The 20,992-nt window shown below is 47.1% G+C and overlaps 1 protein-coding gene across 3 annotated transcripts in view; it reads right to left on the reverse strand.

Moving 5' to 3' along the window:
* Nucleotides 1–20,992, reverse strand: part of ANO4 (anoctamin 4) — a 221,227-nt gene that overhangs the window by 102,184 nt on the left and 98,051 nt on the right. For all 3 annotated transcript variants that reach the window (XM_084639851.1, XM_084639850.1, XM_084639852.1), the window contains exons 5-6: nt 11,733–11,833; nt 7,540–7,584 (exon numbers count right to left, since the gene is read on the reverse strand). In XM_084639851.1, the coding sequence (XP_084495977.1) occupies nt 7,540–7,584; nt 11,733–11,833 (146 nt within the window). The remainder of the gene's footprint in view (nt 1–7,539; nt 7,585–11,732; nt 11,834–20,992) is intronic.

Genomic DNA, 20,992 nt, shown 5'->3' on the forward strand with positions numbered 1-20,992 from the left:
AAAAAAATAGCAACTTTCATCCTCGGCTCCTCAGTTCTGAAACTGGAGTCACTTTTGTGTCTTCTCTAAAGGTAGGTAAGTACTACAAACCATTATTCACAAACACTGGATCAAATTTTTAAACACATTTACTCTGCCTGTGTTTGTGTGTCTTGCGTGTTCTCTTTCTGTGAGTATTCTAGTGAACGAGTTTACCATTAGGACTGCTTGCCAGAACAGGAAATTTTAAGTGAACATAGAAGAATATTCACAGAATATAAATTTTAAATTCTTAAATCGTGCATGTTTGCACTGAAAGCTTGATTCTACAATGGATCTGGAAGGTATCATTTCCAGCTGGAGCAGACACACCTACATTAGCTCTGACAGAGCTAGCCCACTATAAATAAAGGTGTAGCTGCAGCAGCGAGAGCAGCAGGATGGGCGAGCCACCCAGCTACGTACCTTTGGTCTCACATGGGCTCGGACTTCCAGCGACAAGCCCATACCGCCCCTCGCACTTCCGTGGCTTATGCTTCTATCTGTAGTGTGCTAGCTTGATCAGAGCTAACATAGATATGTCAGCTCGAGCTGGAATTTATACCTTCCAGCTCCAGGATAGGCATACCCTAAGAACTACACTCATCCAATTAGGCTACAGTAACAATACCATGTGATCAGCTCAAATGGTGAACCTCAAATACTCAAAGCAATACTTGCAGTGACTAGTTCATGAACAAAACACAGGCAGTGTTTAATTTGTAACAAAGGAGGTGCCAAGTTGGGTGGGCAGAGACTGGTGGCGGATGGCCAGGCGCCAAGCTCTGAAGGCAGTACCACTGACAGCAGCATTGCAGAAGTAAGGGTGGCATGATATGATACTGCCACCCTTGCTTTTGTGCTGCTGCTGGCAACGGCACTGCCTTCAGAGCTGGGCAGCCAGAAAGTGGCAGCTGCTGGCCAGGAGCCCCGAGGTGCTGGGACTATGAACTGCCAACCCAAGAGTTGGCGGGGGTCAGCCTCAGCAAGCCCCAGCACAAATTAAGCACTGACCACAGGCTGAAATATGTTCATCTAAAACATTCATTGAATACTCTTGAACAAACAAATCAATATGGGAAAACTGAGATCTGTTTGGACGCAAGTTTCAAAATGGGAAAAAGGGATAAATTAAATATTTGAATTGATTTTGAAAATAACTTCCCCAGCTTTAGTGCCCACTAAGTTTTAGCAGACAAGTTTATCATTATTAATTGTTCTTCTAAATTAATAGGGTCTGCCTGTGGGGATAGCACTTTTTTTCCAAACCATCCTCACCCTTACTTAAGGTGACCAGCATTTTTACTTGCTGACCCAGGACAGAAGTGGAGAAGTATCTGAGTCTTAAACAGGAGTTTGTCAGGGATTTTTCAGGGGATGTGTTATTTTTCTGTAACCCCCTCCTCCCCAGTGGGGGTACGTTGGCACCACACTGCCAAGGAATAGGGTTAGAGCTGCAGGAGCTATATCTACTGTGGCAGCACAGAGCCTCCACACAGAAGGCCTTGCACTTCATGCACATTGTTTGCAAGGTCAGAGGGGTATCCCAAGACGATAGCAGGGAAGTTTTCCCTCACAGGATTTAATCTCCTTTGACCTGCAGCTTTTCCTGCAGGGGAAAACCGGACCCAATATTTCTACATTTTGTGTTAGTTTAATGACAATGTGGGGTGGGAGGAGGACAACACAAATGTCTTCAAGCATCCAGTTTCATGCTTATAAACTGAGTAAAATCATCTGGATTTTCAAGAGTATTAGAAAGCTCATTAATCTGCAATCCTCTCCTCATTCATCTTGTAAGACAATGTGCACATTCGAGATATGTCTGCTGTAGCTTTATCTCAGCACACACAGGGCTTACAATAAATTATTCATGTTGACTTCACACTGAGCACGTTTGGAATTTGATTGGTTTGTCATTCATAAGGTTCTGATTCCTTGGCATGCTCAGTGGACTCATTCCTTCCCTGATGACTCAGAGCTCTCAAGGGGATGCATGCTCCAACAGGTCTAGAATACATTGCCACTCTCTCTCTTCTGACAATCAAAAGGATCAGATTCTTAGAAGATGCCTTCATGCTGCTTTAGCATGACCACCAGCCACTGATGCAGGATTTTACTTCATGCTGCTTGCTCGCTCTCTCACTCACTCAGAAAAGCAGGGGGAGGCAAAGGGTTGACACTAACAAACACTGCCCTTCATTCAACACTCAGACAAGAAGAGTTAAAATGTGTTGTGTTTCATTGCTTCTTTGAGGCTAATCTATGGCTCATTAGCATTACACATATCAACCGGGTAGCTCTCACTACATGCCATATGGAACAGTAGGCGATACTGAGAAGAATACAACAGTAATAATCCTTTCCCAAAATGGGGTATCGAGGATCTGGAAAGATTCTGAGGGCATGGCTACACTAGTGTTGGAAAGTATAAAATCCTGCTCAAGCAAACATACCCACACTAGGTCTGAGCTAGTGTGCTAAAAATAGAAGGTAGCTGTGGCAGCATGAGCAGCGGAAGGGGCCAGCCATCCCGAGTATGGTTCCGTTCAAGACCATAGGTACATATTTGAGGTGGATAGACTATCCTGCCGCTCACATCAGTGAAGCTACACTTCTGGTTTTAGTGCAGCTAGTGCAGGTATATCTACTTATGCTGGAATTTACATTTTTCAGCTCTAGTGTAGACATACCGTGAAACAGTGGAAAACTGAACACTTAAAATGATACAGAACATTAAAACAGTTTTTAGAGGTAGAGAGGTAAGATATGCAATGGATACACTCCAGCTGAGACTAGCTGCTAGCATGACCAGAGAAAGCTTGTTTTTGACACATCTGTCATTGGCAGGGAAATGGACTGGATGACATAATATAGCAGAACTTTGCACATTTCTAATTTCTAGGATTCTTCACCACTATGGCTTGAGCTTCAGATGTAGGAACACGCAAGAATAGAAGTCCACTTAGGCCCTGATTCAGCAAGGACTTAAGCAAGTGATTAACTTTAAGTATGTGCTTAAGTGCTTTGCTGAATTGAGCCCTAAGTGGATAGAATTTGGAAAACAGAGAAGCACACACAGCTACCTACACAGAAATAATTCATTCTAGCTAGTTATGTGTGGATTACTGTGCCTTTTAGAGCAATATAAACCATAATGAAAAAAAGGCAGGGAAAAATCACATAAGAAAAATTAACTGACGTCCCTCTCCTGAGCTACTTTCTCAAAAACATTGCAGGACTTACAGGTGACCATCTAAAGGCTCAGCGACTTAGTTCAGCTAGCATTTCAAAGTTCAGATCCTTTCCCAAATTTATCCCAGCCTTGCCTGTGACTCTCCATTTCCGGTAACTCCCTCTTGGCCAAAACAGATACTTATTACCCCAACCTCCTGGAAGAGGAAAATGGGCTGTCTGGTCTCCTCCCCACCAAAGGAATGATCTTTGGGTAAGAAATATGGAGGATGACAGGAGGTGTGCAGATCTATGTTGGGATCCCCTCATTTGGATCCTGTCACAGTGTGAGCTGTGCCTGTAAGGGCTTAAGCTATCAAGCTGTGGCCTGTACCTGAGTCACGTGACCAAGGATCACATGACAGCAGCTTGAAGATGGGACCGCCTATAAGATGTTCATATAGTGAGGGAGGCCTGCAGGGAGTACAGGAAGTTTCTTCTGTTATAGAGCAAGGATGGTGGTAGGTTGCCAGGGAGCTTGCCAGGATTCAGACACAGCTCCTAGAAGAAAGGCTGTGAGATACCCTGCACCAAGGGCAGAAGGACTGAAACCCCTTGGGGGGCTGCAGAGAACCTATATGTATGGGATAAAGGATTGCTAAGGCAGTACCTAAAAGGAGGGCTGTGGAGAACCCTGCACCAAGGATGTAAGTGATGCAGTTGCTGGAAGGAGGGCTGTAGAGAATTCTGCCAACTAGGAGAGAAATGGTTTAAATCTAGCAGAGCCACAGAAAACTTTATGTTTCTTTGGGCTTGTCAAAGAAATTCAAACAAAACACGTTCTCATTGGGTTTTGGGAGTTTTATCAAATTCAAAAATTTCTGTAGGCAAAGATTGATTTTGGTGAAATGTTCCATTAGGAAAATCAAAGTGTTTCATTTTGGGTTGACGTTAATCTCAGTGTTTGTCTGAGTTGCCACAGTGCTTCATGGGAGTTGTAGTTCCAGATCTTTCATGCCCTCGTCTTCCCCTATAGGGCTATATTTCTCATGATGCACTGCAGTTTCTCCCTGTGACTGGCCACCATGGTGCCACATGGGACTCCCATGATGTTAATGATGTTGACAAACTCAATAAAAAAAGCTTTAGAGTTTCCAAATCAAAATTTTTGGAACTTTTTGTTCCAAGAAATATCAACACTTTTTAATTTCAATTCTGAATGAAAACAAATGGACAAAAATATTGGAATTTCTTGTGGTACAGAAATTCCATTTTTAAAAATCAGCTCTAAAGTTTATTTTATGTTATGGTAATAAAACAGACAATCAGAGGGAGAACGTTATTTAAAATGCCTGGGTGCATCTGCGTTTGTCTGAGTGGGAAACTGAGGGCAGGGTGACTGTTGTGCCATGCTGCAGGGTGGCCTGCACTAGACTGCACCCTGAAACATGTCCTTTATCAAAATTGCCCAGACTTCAAAAAAGCTTTGGGTTTAGCTCAAGAAATGGACAAACATTCAAGTCATTTCTCATTTTAACTGAACCTGTCTCCATTGCCTCATACTGGATTTGTATATTAGTGTTCTACAGAACTGGAAATAAATCTGAACACTTTGTTATTTGTGCTTGTTTTTCTCCAGGATTTTTTGTTTGGTTTGTATTTTTGTCTCAAGGAACTATTTATAGGACTGATATAATACAAGGTCTAGATTTAGCCAGGTATTTTCGTCATCCAGGAACTTAAACACTATAAAAAGATCAAATCACTCATTATACTGGGCTCAAATGGCACACTGACTCATTATGCAAGCAAGTGGAAACAAAAAATTGAATATGAATACATACATACACACACACACATGAACCTATGCATGCTCCTTCAATGTGCCATTATTTTGGTCAAACCAACCATGTGCCTTTAATTTCAATCCAAATCAACTCAGTGCCATTCAGTTGTGAAGATTGGGGTGGCAGGAGAGAGACTCAATAGTGACTCCATTCAAGCACTGCACCAGTTCTGGACCAGGAATGTTTTTATATTCAGTGCAAGTGGTCACAAAACACTAACTCTTTCCGTCTGGCCAAAAAACAATGTGTTGCTTCAAGTATGCACTATCTGCCCACTTTCTAGGGAATGACGACTTTTATAGCACTTTGTGGCTGAATTCATCCCTGGGCTGATATAACTCCACTAGTACCCTCATACTTGACATTGCCTTAGAAAGTCATTGACCTTCTGAGATTCTAAAAAGAAAAGGAGTACTTGTGGCACCTTAGAGACTAACCAATTTATTAGAGCATAAGCTTTCGTGAGCTACAGCTCACTTCCTCAGATGCATATCGTGGAAACTGCAGCAGGCTTTATATATACACAGAGAATATGAAACAATACCTCCTCCCACCCCACTGTCCTGCTGGTAATAGCTTATCTAAAGTGATCATCAGGTGGGCCATTTCCAGCACAAATCCAGGTTTTCTCACCCTCCACCCCCCCACACAAATTCACTCTCCTGCAAAGTTACCAAACCCTACAGCACTTATTTGGGAGATGGGGAAGTAACAAGCTTTAGGATTCACGAAATTTTTCTGTCCACCAAGGAAATGATTTGTATTCCATGGAGAGATCATATACCATCTACCAATGAAACCATGTGTTTACTATAATATTAGAACAATGCTGATACCCTCATACCATCAGCAGGGAATAATGGGATTTAATATCATAATAAAGTAAAAAGATTGAATTTTTAATAAATTCCAAATAAACTTGTCAATCTACAGTAAATTATCTTTACCTGTAAAATATCTACCTTCTATCAAATCTGCAGTGTGAAGCACCCATCACTCTCAAGCAGGAGTTTTCACAAGTGCCCAATGTTTGCCTAACTCTGCTCCCCTGGAAGTCTTAACAGGTTGGTTTTCCCATGGGCTGGAGAACCCGGGGCTAAACCAGCCCTGATTACAAAGCCTGGGTGGAATCAGGTGATCCCTGAGTAAAAGGCAGCAGGAAGCTGTGGGGGACGGGGGGGAGGAGTTGGGAGAGTGACCGAGATTGCAAGAAGCAGGAGGAAGCTCTCTAAATTGGGAGACCTGGGAGACACCCTGCCCAACAAGCAGGGGAGAGACTGAGCCTCAGTGAGGAAGGGGCTGTGCCCATCTGAAACAGGGGTGAAGACTGAGTCAATTTGTGTTTTGTTCTGAAAGAATTTGTGTTGGACTACTGGGCGAGGAACACTGAACTGGATTTGGGGACCTGGAGGGAGGGGACAACCATGTGCACCAGACAGCTCCCTGGGGTCCCTTCTGGAGTTTCTTTGAACTACTTTGTGAACTTTGACTTCTTAAAGGGCCCTGAATATATGGGCCAGCAACAGAGGCAGGCTGCTGTACAGTGACCTCTGTCCATTAGGGGGTGCTCAAGAGGCAATAAGCAGCCACACCACTACAAAATCAATGGGAGCGTCACTATTAACTTCCAGGAGAGAAGAATATGACCAGTGCTGAGCACTTTTGAAAATCCCACCATCATGCAGGCACTAAATCCCAGCATACAGACCGAGCCTAAATCCCAGCATACAGACTGAGCCTTGCCACATTTCTCTGGTACATTTCTCCGATATTTTTTGAAACATTTTTGCTTAGTTGGCCAAGGAAATGCTTGAGTCAAACAAAAAGGGTGAAAATTGTGAAGACTGAAAACGTTTGATTATTTTACAAATTAGATACAAAGCATGCATCAAACACGTCTTTAATGCATTTGGCAACTGGGCAGAAGTGCTTCAAGGCAGAGATCTTGGGAAAGATTAATCTCTCATGTTACTGAATTGATTTTAATGGAGTTACACCAGAGATTAATATGGTTCATTGTCTATTACTCTAAAGCACTATGCACACTGACAGCACAATAAATAAATAACGCTGACATTACCATCAGAGGGGTAGGGTGTATTGCTGAAAGTGAATAATAAATAACAGATTCTAATGATATTGTTAGCTTCCCAAAATTCCTTACTGAGCTACATGGGAAGAGAAATAGCTGCAATTGTTGTCCTGAAAAAGCTTCTTCCATTTTGAAAGATTCCACCAGTTTGAGATTCCCTATACTTAAAATGGGAAAAACTGATAATCTGATGACCTCCTGAGGTCCCTTCCAACCCTGATATTCTATGTCTCAATGTCTCAATGTCTCTCAAATGGTAGAAACCTTGAAAGTGCAACTACTGTATTTGCAGGAATGGTAGGCTTGAATGTACATTAATAACTCTCCTTACAACTTGAACCTTCCCAAGAGTTTGACTATCAACTCTGATCTGCCAAAGAAATACACCAGCTTGAGGGATTGACCAACCTGTTCATGAACTTGTGCCGGCGGTGCAGGTAATAGATTTTTCTCCTGGAAGAACAGCAAAAATGAAGCCAGTCGAGAAGAAAACCCATCGTCAGTTACAGTATGAACTAGCAAGGAAGGAAATTGAAGATAGAAGCCTGTAAGAGGTGGAGGAAGAGACTAAAAAGAGAGATTAACAGAACTGTCACAGGAGCCCAAGACAAATTATGACACTGTTTGAATTGCAGGAAAGTAATGGTTTCTGTCATTACTTTTTTATTTCTGCTGTTTATAATGCCTGGAGGACAGGGATTCAGAGGCATTTTGGTTTCACAGTATTCAGCAAATGGATGTCTGCTCTTTACAAGGCAAATACAAATGTGAATAAATTAAACTGTATGCTTTTAACATCAATAATTTAATCATTAAATATAGCATTGGATAAATTACATGTTGTTTAAATAGGGGAATGTTTAAAAATCCAGGAAAGTGGAAACCAAAGCCTGACACTAAACTATACCATCATACATGCAGTATTTATCAGGACAAATGCTGGGTCTCTGGGAAGTAATCTCCCCCCGCCCCAAACAGAAGAACATATAGACTGCAGAAGCAAAATTAATATGTGGTTGGCACATGCCCCATGTGCAGCCCACTTCTCCCACCCCTCATATCAGGCATACCTAACTCCTATTGTGAACGGAATAAGCTGTGTGTGTGTGTGGGCAGGGGTGGAGGAGGGATACATGCATAGGGGTCAGTGAGGAGTCAGGAGTGCACAAGTATAAGCATTCTGACCACACCCCCTCACTCCTATGACCCAACCCCAGGTTGCCCCTTCCTGGCTCTTGTCACAGAGGGCCTGCAGAGCAACATCCCTATCAGCTCCAGTTGGAGCCAGAATGGGGTGTCCAGGTTCCACCCCGTTCTCCTGCTGCTGGTCGTTGTTCTTTTGGTATGCTCCTGTCCACAGTGCCTGCCAGAATTTGGACCACTGCTTTCAGCATCTTAAAACATTTTACAAATTTGAGGGCAGTTCAGCCGTGGGTTTCTTAATCTTCCTTACAGCAAGATTTGGATGTTTTAGTGAACTCCAGTCTCCTGCTCCTTAGTTTGACTTTGTCATCCACTGGAAGTCATTGTTAACCCAAGGCAGGTTCTATGTATTCTGAAATGTTCCATCATTTAATGCTGATCTATACCAGTTCTGGAAAACGAAAGGTTCACACCACACAGCTCATTCTGCGAATTTGGACAGATTTTAAAATACCATGGCAATATCCATTAGTGCCTTAGAAGCAATTATGTTTGGCAAGTTTTTAAAATAAAAGCTGTATTGTTGCTTAAAACAATAGAGGGAGGAAAATTAGTTATCAATTTCAATTACTTTCAGCATTTAGAATTTAAATAATGTAAGATATTTTGCAGATCATTAAAGCCCAGATTGTGGAGCAGATTTTCAAAAGCACTCCGTGTTGACCTAACACTACCCCTAGCCAGGCCGCTGACAGTAATTCCAGGCCCCAGGGCAGAACAGGGGGTCAATGGGCCCCCACGCGTACACAAGCCACGCCATCCGCCTGACATTTGGGCAGTGCTGTGCCTGCTGGTTGTTGTCCAGCGAGCTACCGGCTGCACTGCTGGGCGCACTCTTCCAGCATGGTCAGGGCTTCTACATGCCCGCCCAGTAGGGTTGCCAACTGTCCAATCACGCAAACCCAAAGACCCTTGCCCTGCCCCTGCCCGGCCTCTTCCCTGAGACCATGCCCATGTCCCACTCCTTCTCTAAGGCTCCTCCCCCTGCTCACTCCATCCCCCCCTCTCCCCAGTCACTCACTTTCCCCCACCCTCACTCACTTTCACCAGGCTGGGACAGGGAGTTTGGGTGTGGGAGGGGGTGCGGAGTGTGGCTCTGGGAGGGAGTTTGGGTGCAGGCTCTAGGCTGGGGCCGGGGGTTGGGCTGCAGGAGGGGGCCAGAGGGTCGGTGCTTACTTTTGACGGCTCCCAAAAGCAACCAGCATACCCCTCTGGCAGTGGCTCCTAGGCAGGGGGCCCAGAGGTCTCCGTGTGCTATTGCCCACAGGCACCGCTCCCGCAGCTCCCATTGGCCTCAGTTCCCGGCCAATGGGAGCTACAGAGCTGGTGCTCAGGGCAGGGGCAGCACGCGGAGACCCTCTCTCTAGGGGCTGCAGGGACGTGCCGGCTGCTTCCAGGAGCAGTGCAGAGCGAGGGTGGGCAGGAAGCCTGTCTTAGCCCCGCTGTGCTGCCAGCAGTAGCTGGGGGCCCCCGGCCCTTTTAAATCTCCCAGGCCCCTGGGCAATTGCCCCCTTTGCATAAACCTGCCTCTGGTGACGTCAGTGTTAATTCTCCCACTGAATTCAGTGGCAGCACAGTTAGGCCAATACTGAGTGCTTTTGAAAATGCTGCCTAGTCTGGCCCAAATCTTCAGAAGTTTCTACCAATATTGGGTCCCCTGCTTGAGGCACAAAAGGCCTAGTTTACCGAAGTGCTGAGACTTAGGTTATCAGGAACTGCAAGTGCTCAGGAGCTCTGAAAATCAGGGCACAGGTGTCTCAGATTTGGCACCGGAAACAAAAACCAAGGCAGACAAATGTTGGCCTTCATGTTTACAGTCTAAACAGTTAAGTTACAGTTAAAATATTGGGTATAAAATGTTTAACAAAAAACTTTGTCTAATACACATTTTTGCAGTAACATTGCAGTGACTTCATATTATAGCATACTGGCATAATACTTTGCAATGGCTGTGCAAAGAAGGAAGCCATGGACAGACAGCACATCAAAGAACCACTGAATGTCATTTTTAGTTTTTAAATATAGGCTAAATGCATGTTGAAATGGCTGTCTATTGAAAATGGTGACTTCTGGTAAGCAAGCCAGATCAGGAAGGCCCGGGTTTTCTACCCGAAATTTTACTTTTTGCTGTATCATGCTCCCATCTGACAAACAAGAGCTGTTAAAGTTTATTCGACCAAATTCATCCCACTGTTATGCCAATGAAATCAGTGGAGTTACATTGAGAGAATTTGGCCCATTGTCTTAATATTTGTAGCACACTTTTTAAACTACTGTATAAATACCCTTGCAGTCGTTCATGATACAATTTACATAGTTTTTCCTTTTTAATGTTAAAAACACACAGAAGGGAAAGTTAAACAAGGCTAAAGAATTCTGAGGTTTGTGTTAACATGAAAATCCTACTAAATGCAGATTGAGACTTAAAATCTGTCCTTAATTCATCTTTAATTTTCCTAATAACTAAGACTATGACAACACAACAGGATGTAGTACATAAAAGGCACATTTTCATCTCAAAATGGGGAGGAGACATCCATAGAAGTTCTCTGAGGGGCTTTACTCTGGTATCAATCACCATTTGTGACTCTGGGCTTTCTTCTCCTCTTGCTCATATCAGAGTAAATCAGGAGTAACTCCCTTAAATCAGTGGAGCTGTACTGATGTAATCTCAGGAAGTGAAAGGAGAACCAGAACCTATGAAGCTTTGGGTTTGGCCCATTTAAGCCAAACACTTTACACTATTTTAACACAGTTTCTATAACCAGTAGATTAAAACTGTTTTTAATATCAGGATTGAAACCCATCATACAAATCATATTTGACAAGAGGGAAAAATTGGTCTGAATGACCATTTGGAATTGATTTGGCCATCAATAGCACAGAATACAATTTCTGTTCTTTCAAAGAGAAACTCTATGTTTCAAAAGAAAATCTTCTATTAGATTGAATGCTTATTTATGTTCCGTATTTCCCCAACTACACACTATACAGACAGACAATTTACAGGTGCCGTACATGCCAGATACGTCTAACAGACATGCACCTTCTGTGCTGCCGTACGTACCTGGATCGTCTCAACTGCCCATTGATTTCAAGGACATGTCCATTTAAAAAACAGCAGCGCACGAGTATGCAGGGGGCTCCGGCAGTGAAGGGGTTAAAGGGCCTACGGACAGAATACCCCATGAAAATAGCAGCACTGCTAAAACTGCTATTGTACTAAAATTGCAGGCAAATTAACAAGACATATCAGTGACTCTGGTATTGGTGTCACTCCATTTATATTTTCTAAAGATGTGAGGTATTTCATAGAATAGCTTTTCCGGGCGCATTTCAGTTTTAGTTTTACACTCTCTTTACAGTAAAGCCTGAGCACAAAATGTAGCTCCACCTACCTGAAAGGCATTCTTACATTCATTACTTCTGCATATCTGCCCAGGACCTCCCACGGGGCGTGCAACTTCACAAAGATGATATCACCGTTTGTTAAAGATGACTGCAACAGAAAAACAGAACAGCCACCAAGCCAAGTGAGGGCCAAAGAACCTTTAACACTAGTCAATTTCCACCCACCCACAGATATGTTTCAGAATTGCAAGGGTTTCTTCTTTCCACAAATGCACATATAAAACATTATCCTTGACACTGCTCTGATGATTTCCTTCCAATGGGCTGTCTTCCTCCAGAAAAGCATGTCCATTACAGGGGATGGGTAGGAAACAATGCAAGGAATGCTCATCTGAGCCTCAGGTTTGAGTGCTTTGATTCACATGCACTCCTAGCTCCTGCTAGCCTGAGAGAAACAGACTGAGGCTGAGGCTTGGATCTGATCCTGCCACTATAGCATACAAGGGGCCTGATTACTTCTCCCCTCTAAGGGACACAAGGACCTCTTAACCTGGGGGGGGGGTCTATGTTATACTACAGCAGATATTACCACGTGTGCATGTGTATATGTTTTCATGAAAGAAAAAGAATACACAATGACATGGTTTTATCAGCATGACCTTGGGCTATCTGCATTCTCCCACCTGGGGAAATTCCACAGACTGTAGAGGGGGAGGAGACCTCCCTCCTGCCCTCAATCCTTGCAATCCCTGAATCCACCATGGGATGTCAGAGTGACTATCACCCTAAGAGAATAATGTATAGTGGTGCACAGATAGGGATGAGGGGAGGAATTCAGCTCTGCTGGTGGCCAGGAGGGAAAGTGAGGCTCTATATGGAGAGGACATGGGAAACATAAGGGGTCTATGGGACTGTGTGGTTGCTGGAGGACAAGACAGGGCATAAAGAGGTAATGAAGAAGAATGCTGATAGCTGTCCATGTACCCACAATGTTAGCTGTTCACATATTTTTTAAAAGCCTGTGAAATTCCCACAGAATTACTTATAATGTAATTTGTGACAGCCACAGCAGCTCTCTATTAACCATCAAAACCCACCAACACATAACCAGGAAACATGACTGGAGTTAAAGGGGGCCTGTTCACTGCTGAGGATGAGGTTAATGATATGGGTGCATGGATATTCCCCAATTATCTGAATTTAATCTCTCAGGTGTTAAACATTTCCTTTCACACAGGAGCCTCATAAATCTGTAAGTAGTCAAGAGAAATAAAATGTTTCCTTTATCGGATGTGGTTTGTTTCACTGATACCCTGCAATGTGATTGCATCAGTTTTTATCGGTAGAAAATCTAAACAAAACACATTTGGAGGGTTTCAGGCTTCTTCTGAGGAAGAGGATGAGTGAGAAATTATTCATATAAAAGTCATATTCTCACAGTAGTTATGAACAGTTAAAATTCATGGAAAAATGAGGAAAAATGTGAGAAATTCTAAAAGAAAAAAGGAAAGGTGGATGCAAAACAAGGGAAATAAAAAATGAAATGCAGCTTTCTTCTATGCTGAAGAGAGAAAATAGGTCCTAATAAAATACCTGACAGAAAATATCCAGTGAATCATCTTAGCTACAAAAATATTTCAATGGATAGCTTCTGTTAATCTTCTCTTCATTAGAGTAGTAATTAAATACGGTCTCTCTCTACTTCTAAGTGCTTTTTCTGTGCTTCATCTATGGCTTTCTCCTCCAGTATATAATTAGTGAGTAGGTGGTATATATACTTAGTACCATGTTTACACAGTTGCAGAGAAGCAACAGATAATGGTGAGTTGCTGTCAATTTAGATCTCCGATCTTTATGAAAAATCCAAAGCATTTATGGATGATAATATCCAGTATCAACCTACAGGTCACATCTTTCTTTGGAGGCCTGTACCACAAATACATTTTTCCACCCCCAACCTTTTCCGCAACCAAATCTTTCCTTTTCATTTGTCGGGCCAAGTTTACTGAGATCAGTTTCCAGACCTGGGGACCTTAATAGAATATCGAAGGCTTGCATCCTGATGCTCAAATTGACATTTTGACATGTTGAATGGGCATTTACAGGCCTAAATACTGAAATGTGCACCCAAATGCAGGATTAATGTGGCATTCACTGGGCCCACATTTGAAAATTGAGTTGAAGTCTCTTGTTGCTCAATTCAGTGCAGAGTGCTAAGAAAGAGTATAGCAGACCAGCCCCAGGCAAATCTCAGTCTTCCCTGCCATCCATCCCCTCCACACATACAACTATTTAGAAAGCTATATAAAAAGGGAGTTTCCAGACCGCCCTTGGGAGGAAGCAATAACTCACCCCAGCCTTCCCAAGGTTTTGGCCAGGTGGCCCTTGGAAAGCGATATTTAACAACACCTATACCTGCATTTTTCATGAGTAAATGTATGGAGCTTGATTCACTTTTACTGTTGCTGCACCTCTGGGGGATGCAGCCTCAAGGGAGGTGAGTTGGTGTTTTCACTGCCTCCTCCCTCAGGTTTCTGCTGCCTAGAGAGGTCAACTTTTCTTCCCACTGGGACATTACAGGAGCTCCAGACAGGAGCAGGGATGTCTTGAAAAAATGGACTTCCTGGCTGCACTGGCCACACAGCCTCAGTCAGTCAGTCCCACCCAATTTTAAGGCCGTGCTAACTCTCCATGAGCTCCCTAGTAGAGGGGAAGTTGGCAGCTGCTTTTCACACCTTTCTGCTTTTCACACATTTTCTACCTCTGGGAGCTGTGTGCCTCAGCCATACCAGGGAAAGCCATGGTAAAGCAGGGGGAATTTAGCCCTTTTCCTTGATTACTTGATCATTGATAATAAATTATCTTTATTAGCATGAAAAACATGAAGTACTCAAATCACTCCAATCCAAAAATCAAGTCTCTTGCATGCGACTGCTTTTTTTCCACATTATTGACACAAAAAATAATACAACAGTCCTCCTCTGTGACACACTGAAACCATATTTCTCAACAGGAACAGTTGACTGGAAAGTGATGGGAAGATGATAAACAAATACAAACCTCCGCAATGAAATTCATGGGAATAGGAAAGAGATAGGGAGCTTATATCACTTCTTTGGATGAGAGCCGGGACACTAGTGACTAAAAGTTGTCACCAGATGATAACTGTCTGGTGGTCAGTGTTGAAATGAGTTGGTACTCTCAATCCAATCCTTAGAGGAGAGTAAAATATATATTTCTCTTAGTACCTTGTTGGCAGTCTTCAGAAGGGCCCAAACTGAATGGCCAGGGAGACTTAATTAGTACAGCTGGTCAGGAGAAGAAAAATGGTCTTTTCATCTAAAAATAACAAAATATCAACAACAAAATCCCACACAAGCAAACAACAACCCTTTTTTTGGTTGAAAACTCAAAAATTTTTTTATAACCTCAAATTGTTTTTTTATAACCTCAGAAATTTTAGTGGCAAGCAGACACTTTCACTAAAATTTTTCTCTAGTTGAAAACCCAATTTTCTATTAAAAAAAAACAGCTCTGACCAATCCTTTAAATTAGCCTCTTACATTTAAATCTAAATGCTTCCAGTTCCAGCCTCCAAAACATGCCAGCATGGAAACTTTCATTGCTTCTGTGTAGCACAAATAATGGGTTTCAGTCTCCAGTGCCATCAACCTACTAACTTGTCACAAGCATTAAATTCATTGTCTTTTTCTTTTCTTTTTTTTAAATGGAAAATAGAACTGGCTTAGAATGATCAGATTCTTTTATCCTTGAAAGTAAAACTTAGAAAAATGTTTTAAAATTGTGTCAAGAAGTTTCCACAGCTTGCATGATACCCTCAATTATTTACTAACAATCTTTTCTATGCTAGGAGCATTTTGCTGGTACAGTTATGCGGTGTGACGAAGTTCCTCCTCTGCCTTGGTTGGTCCTGCGCTCAGAGGCGGATTTGCTCACCTCAGAGATTCACGGCAGCCCTCAGTTTGGCCACTTTTGTGAGTGGCTCAAACCTGCCGTCCACTCAGCTAACCTCATCACTGGCTAGCTTGGGGAAAGAGAGGAGAACAATCCCCACAGTGTCTGCTGACCCACCTAGTGGGTCGGGGGATAGGCCAGGGACCTTCCCCTCCGGTGGGACCCACAGTCTAGGTCACCTCTTGTCTCAAATAGGGAGTTGGGGGGATGGGGGAACCCGGGCCCGCCCTCTACTCCGTGTGCCAGCCGAGGGCCCTGTGGATTGCAACTGTCTACAGTGTCTCTTGTAACTGCTACGTGCCAGCTACAACTCCCTGGGCTACTTTCCCATGGCCTCCTCCCAACACCTTCTTTATCCTCACCACAGGACCTTCCTCCTTGCGTCTGATAACACTTGTACTTCTCAGTCCTCCAGCAGTATGCCTTCTCACTCTCAACTTCTTGCACCTCTTGCTCCCAGCTCCTCACACGCGCCTCACTAACTGAAGTGAGGTCCTTTTTAAAACCAGGTGCCCTGCTTAGCCTGCCTGTCCTAACTGATTCTGGTAGCTTCTTAATTGGCTCCGGTGTCCTAATTAACCTGCCTTAATTGGTTCCAGCAACTTCCTGATTGTTCTGGAACAACCCATTATCTTACTCAGGAAAAAGGAACCTGATTAATCTGGGGCTAATATATCTACCTTCTATCACTCTCCTGTTCCCTTACCCAGGGAAAAGGGACCTGCTTTACCTGGGACCAATAGCTCTCCCTTCTATCACTCTCCTGTAGCCCTCTGGCCTGGAGGGAGAAGGAGGGAGAGGGCTGCTGCTGGTACTGCTGCTGCTAGGCCCTGGGCTCTCCCTGCTGCTGTTGCTGCTCTAGCTGCTCCCCTGGCTAGGCCAGACACCATCCCCCCTTCTCTGCTACCTGGTTGCTAGCCAGCTGCTGGACCCCCCATTCTCGGAGCTGTTACTGCTCCAACTGCAGCCCCTTGGGGGGGGAGCCTGCTGACCTGCTCCCCAGAGGAGAGGAGTGAGGGACCCCAGCCCCAGTGGTTGCTGTTGTGGACACCACCACCACCACCACCACCTGAGAGGTGTCCTTTCTACCTGCCCGGACCACCACCTGGAGTTCCTGGAGCGGCTGCTGCGGAGTCTGCTGCCTGGAGCTGCTCAAGCCCTGAGGAGGAGAAGAGGACCATCTACCAGTGGGGGAGTACCTAGAGACTTTGCAGACCACCGTGGAGGGGGCCTTTTGAACTGAGTATCTTTCAAACTGTGCTCTTGTGGTGGGGGTCTTGACTGTGTTTGTGGGGACACGGGGGTGTGGCGTGGAGCTGCCCCCCAATCCATCTGTCCCCCACAACCCCCACCACCATCACTGCCCCCTCCATCACCCCCACTGGCTGTTTACCATCTGCCTCAGCTCCTGCCTCTGGACTCAGCTGCTTGCTTGGCTTGCCATGCCCTATTTCCACCATTTGGGCCAGAAGCAGCAGCCAGCCCAAACTGACTTTGTGCAAGTGCACGTAGGCGCACATGCCCCCTCCCCACCCCGGACTGCCCATCTCACAGCTTTGCCCTTTGCTACCTGCCCCATTTGCCCCTTGCAGCCTTTTGCCCCCCCTTTTTGCCCCAGCCCCCCTTACTAGCTTCAGTTTGTTTGCTTGCCCTGCCCGCATCCCTCCGCAGCATTTGTTTGTTTGCCCCGCCCCAGCCTTTGAAGCTAGCCCCTTGGTTTTCCGGTCCTACCTCCAGCCCGCTTAGCCCCTCGCTCCGTGCGCCCATGCCCCCTCCCATGTGCTTGTGCCACTCCCCATTTTAGTTTAAACCCTCTTCACTGCACCCCCAATGCTGTTGTATCCCCTCCTCCCCTAGTGCAGCTAGAGGAGCCGGAATCCCACCCAGTGTTGGTCACTGATCCCTAACCGCTGATTCCCCCCCCATCCAGCCCACCCCCTTTGGTGCCCTCCTTCCCTGCCTGCAGCCTAGCGGGGAGGAGTGGGTGACCTCCTTCCCCTTTCCCCTTCTCCTTCTGGTGTCTCCCCTTCCCTCCCCACTCACGACGGCGGGGGCCGAGACGGGTGGGGCCTGCTGAGGCAATGGCCAGTGCCACGCGGCCAGGACCCGAGCCACCAGGGGCACCCCTCGTTGGTGTGGAGCAATCGACCTCCTTCCCGGGTGGGGGCCCTACAGAAGATAGTCCACCTCCTGATGCTGTGGCTGCTAAACCCACCATAGAGCCTGCACCCGGCATTGCTGAAAGCCCCCTCCCCACCCCCCAAATCCTTGAGCCTGACCAGGAGGTGCCACCACCCAGCTGCTTGGCTTCTGGAGCCCAGACTCTCACCTCTGCCCCTGGCTCTTCCCCGATGCCGACCCTGTCCCTAACCCCTCCACCTCCTGCGATGTTATTACTGCCCCTGGGGCTGTCTCCTTCCCTTTTCCAGCAAATGACCCCCAGGGAGCGGCCTTTGTGTTTCCCTGTCCCGACCCACTAGGGGCTGCTATCTTCCCTCCGCCGCCCCCTATTGCCCCAGGGTTTGAGGTGGGCCGCGTGGCGCCAGTCCATTGGGCGCCCCGTCGGGGGTCCACAACTTGCCTGCCCATCTCGGTGGGCCATGGGGCTGTGCCAGGGGCTCCATCAGGGGATGACCAGGAGACAGTAATCCCACCCCCCCATGCACTGCAAGAGGAGCTGCGGGAGTTTTTAGAAGACGTCCATGGCTCCCACAACAAGGTACAGCTTGCTCTCCAGAGATGTGGGGACTTTCATCAGATCCTCCAGGCTGCAAGGGTCCTTATGGGGGAGGGGAAACGGACTGGGAAGCAGGCTGCTGAAGCCTACCAGCGGGTCCACGGCTTCTGTGACTTGTTACTCACCTACGGGGTAGGTCACGGTTTGCTGCGTGGCCCAATGGGGGCCGCGAGCGTCCCTGCCGGCGAGGATCCCCCCCAGCCCTCCTCATGGCACCGCTCACCATTGCAACATTGAACACCTGGGGCTATAGGATGGGTCTCTGCAGGTGCCAGGTGCTCTCCTTCCTTCGGGAGAGGAGGTACTCTGTGGTTTTCCTGCAGGAGACCCATACGGATCCGGCCGCCGAAGAGAGCTGGTGGCTAGAATGGGGGGACAGGGTCTACTTTAGCCATCTCACAGTTCGTACGGCTGGAGTGGCGACCCTGTTCTCCCCCGACCTACAGCCCGAGGTGCTGGGGGTCGCCGAGATTGTGCCTGCTGCACCTCCGGGTCTGTATGGAGGGGCTCGTGGTCAACCTCATTAACATCTATGCCCCGACATCAGGCCTGGAGCAGTTGCGATTCTATCAGCAGGCATCCGCCTTCCTCGGCACCTTGGATCCTCACAAGTGCCTGGTCCTGGGCGGGGATTTCAACATCACTCTCAAGGAGTGGGACAGCTCGGGGACTGAGCAATGCCCGGCTGCCGCGGACGTCCTCTGGGAGATAGTGGAACATCACTCCCTGGTGGACGTCTGGCACGACCACCACCCAGATGACATTTCCACATTCATCTTTGTACGGGTAGAGGCCCATGGGTTGCGCCACTCCCAGTTGGACCGCATTTATTTATCACGCTTCCACCTTTCACGAGCCCACTCCTCCAGCATCTGGCTGGCCCCATTTTCTGACCATCATTTAGCCACAGTGACGGCCTCCCTCTGTGCGGAGAAGCCAGGGCCGGCCTATTGGCATTTCAATAACAGCTTGTTGGAGGATGTGGGCTTCGTGGCATCCTTCCAGGAGTTCTGGCTGGCCTGGCAAGGGCAGTGGTGTGCCTTTCCCTCAGCGCAGTGGTGGTGGGACCTGGGGAAGGTGTGCGCCTGGCTCTTCTGCCGTGACTACACCCGGGGCGCCAGCCGATGGAGGGATGTGGCAATAGAGCAGTTGGACTGGGAGGTCTTAGAGCTGGAGAGGCATCTGGCTGCCAGCCCCGAGGATCCGCCCCTCTGCGAAGCATGCCGGGAGAAGCAGGAGGAGCTCCGGGCCCTCGAGGATCATCAGGCCCAGGGCGCCTTTGTTCAAACCTGCATCTGTCTCCTTCAGGAGATGGATTGCGGCTCCCGCTTCTTCTATGCCCTGGAGAAAAGGAGAGGGGCCAAGAAACTTGTCATCAGTCTTCTGGCAGAAGATGGCACCCCTCTCACGGACCCGGTGGAGATGTGCAGAAGGGCAAGAGCCTTCTACACAAGCCTTTTCTCCCTGGATCCGACCAATCCTAACGCTTGCAGAGTGCTCTGGGAGGAGCTCCCTATGGTCAGCGTGGGCGACCAAGACCGGCTAGAGCTGCCTCTCACTCTGGCTGAGTTCTCGGAAGCCCTCCGCCGCATGCCCACCAATAAATCTCCGGGCATGGACGGGCTGACCGTGGAGTTCTACCGTGTGTTCTGGGTGTCCTCAGCCCAGACCTAGTCACTGTCTGGGCCGAGTCTTTGCAGAGCGGGGTCCTCCCTCTTTCGTGCAGGCGAGCCGTGCTCGCCGTATTGCCAAAGAAGGGGGACCTCCGCGATTTACGAAACTGGCGTCCCGTCTCGCTCCTCAGCATGGACTACAAAGTCATGGCAAAAGCCATCTCGCTGTGGCTAGAGTCCGTGCTGGTGGACATGGTCCACCCAGACCAGACCTACACTGTCCCGGGCTGCAGCATCTTTGACAACGTATATCTGGTCTGGGACCTTTTGGAACTCAGGTGTAGGGATGGTCTGTCATTCGCCCTCCTGTCCTTGGATCAGGAGAAGGCGTTCAACAGGGTGGACCACGGGTATCTCCTGAGCACTCTGCAGGCGTTTGGCTTCAGACCCCAGTTTGTGGGTTTTCTCCGGGTGCCGTACACATCCGCAGAGTGTCTGGTCAGGCTCAACTGTACCCTGACTGAACTGGTCAGCTTCGGGCGAGGAGTACGGCAGGGGTGCCCCCTCTTGGGCCAGCTGTACGCTCTGGTGATCGAGCCCTTCCTCTGTCTCCTCCTTAGGAGGTTGACAGGGTTGGTGCTGTGGGAGTCGGAGCTGTGGCTGGTCCTGTTGGCATACGCCAACGACGTGCTCCTCGTGGTCCAGGACCCGGGTGACTTGGCGCAGGTGGAGGCTTGCCAGGCCATCTATTCAGCAGCCTCCTCCACCCAGGTCAGCTGGGTCAAGCGCTCTGGCCTGGTGGTCAGGGACGGCTGGCAAGCGAGCTCCGTCCCACCCACGCTTCAGGCCATCCAGTGGAGAGCGGGTCCACTGCTCTATCTCGGCGTTTACCTTTCTGCCACGCATCCCTCTCCACTGGAGAACTGGCACAATTTAGAGGGCATGGTGATAGAGCAGCTCCGGAAATGGACAGGACTACTCC

Source organism: Lepidochelys olivacea (genome assembly GCF_965140295.1).
Source record: "Lepidochelys olivacea isolate rLepOli2 genome assembly, chromosome: 1".
Lineage (NCBI taxonomy): Eukaryota > Metazoa > Chordata > Testudines > Cheloniidae > Lepidochelys > Lepidochelys olivacea.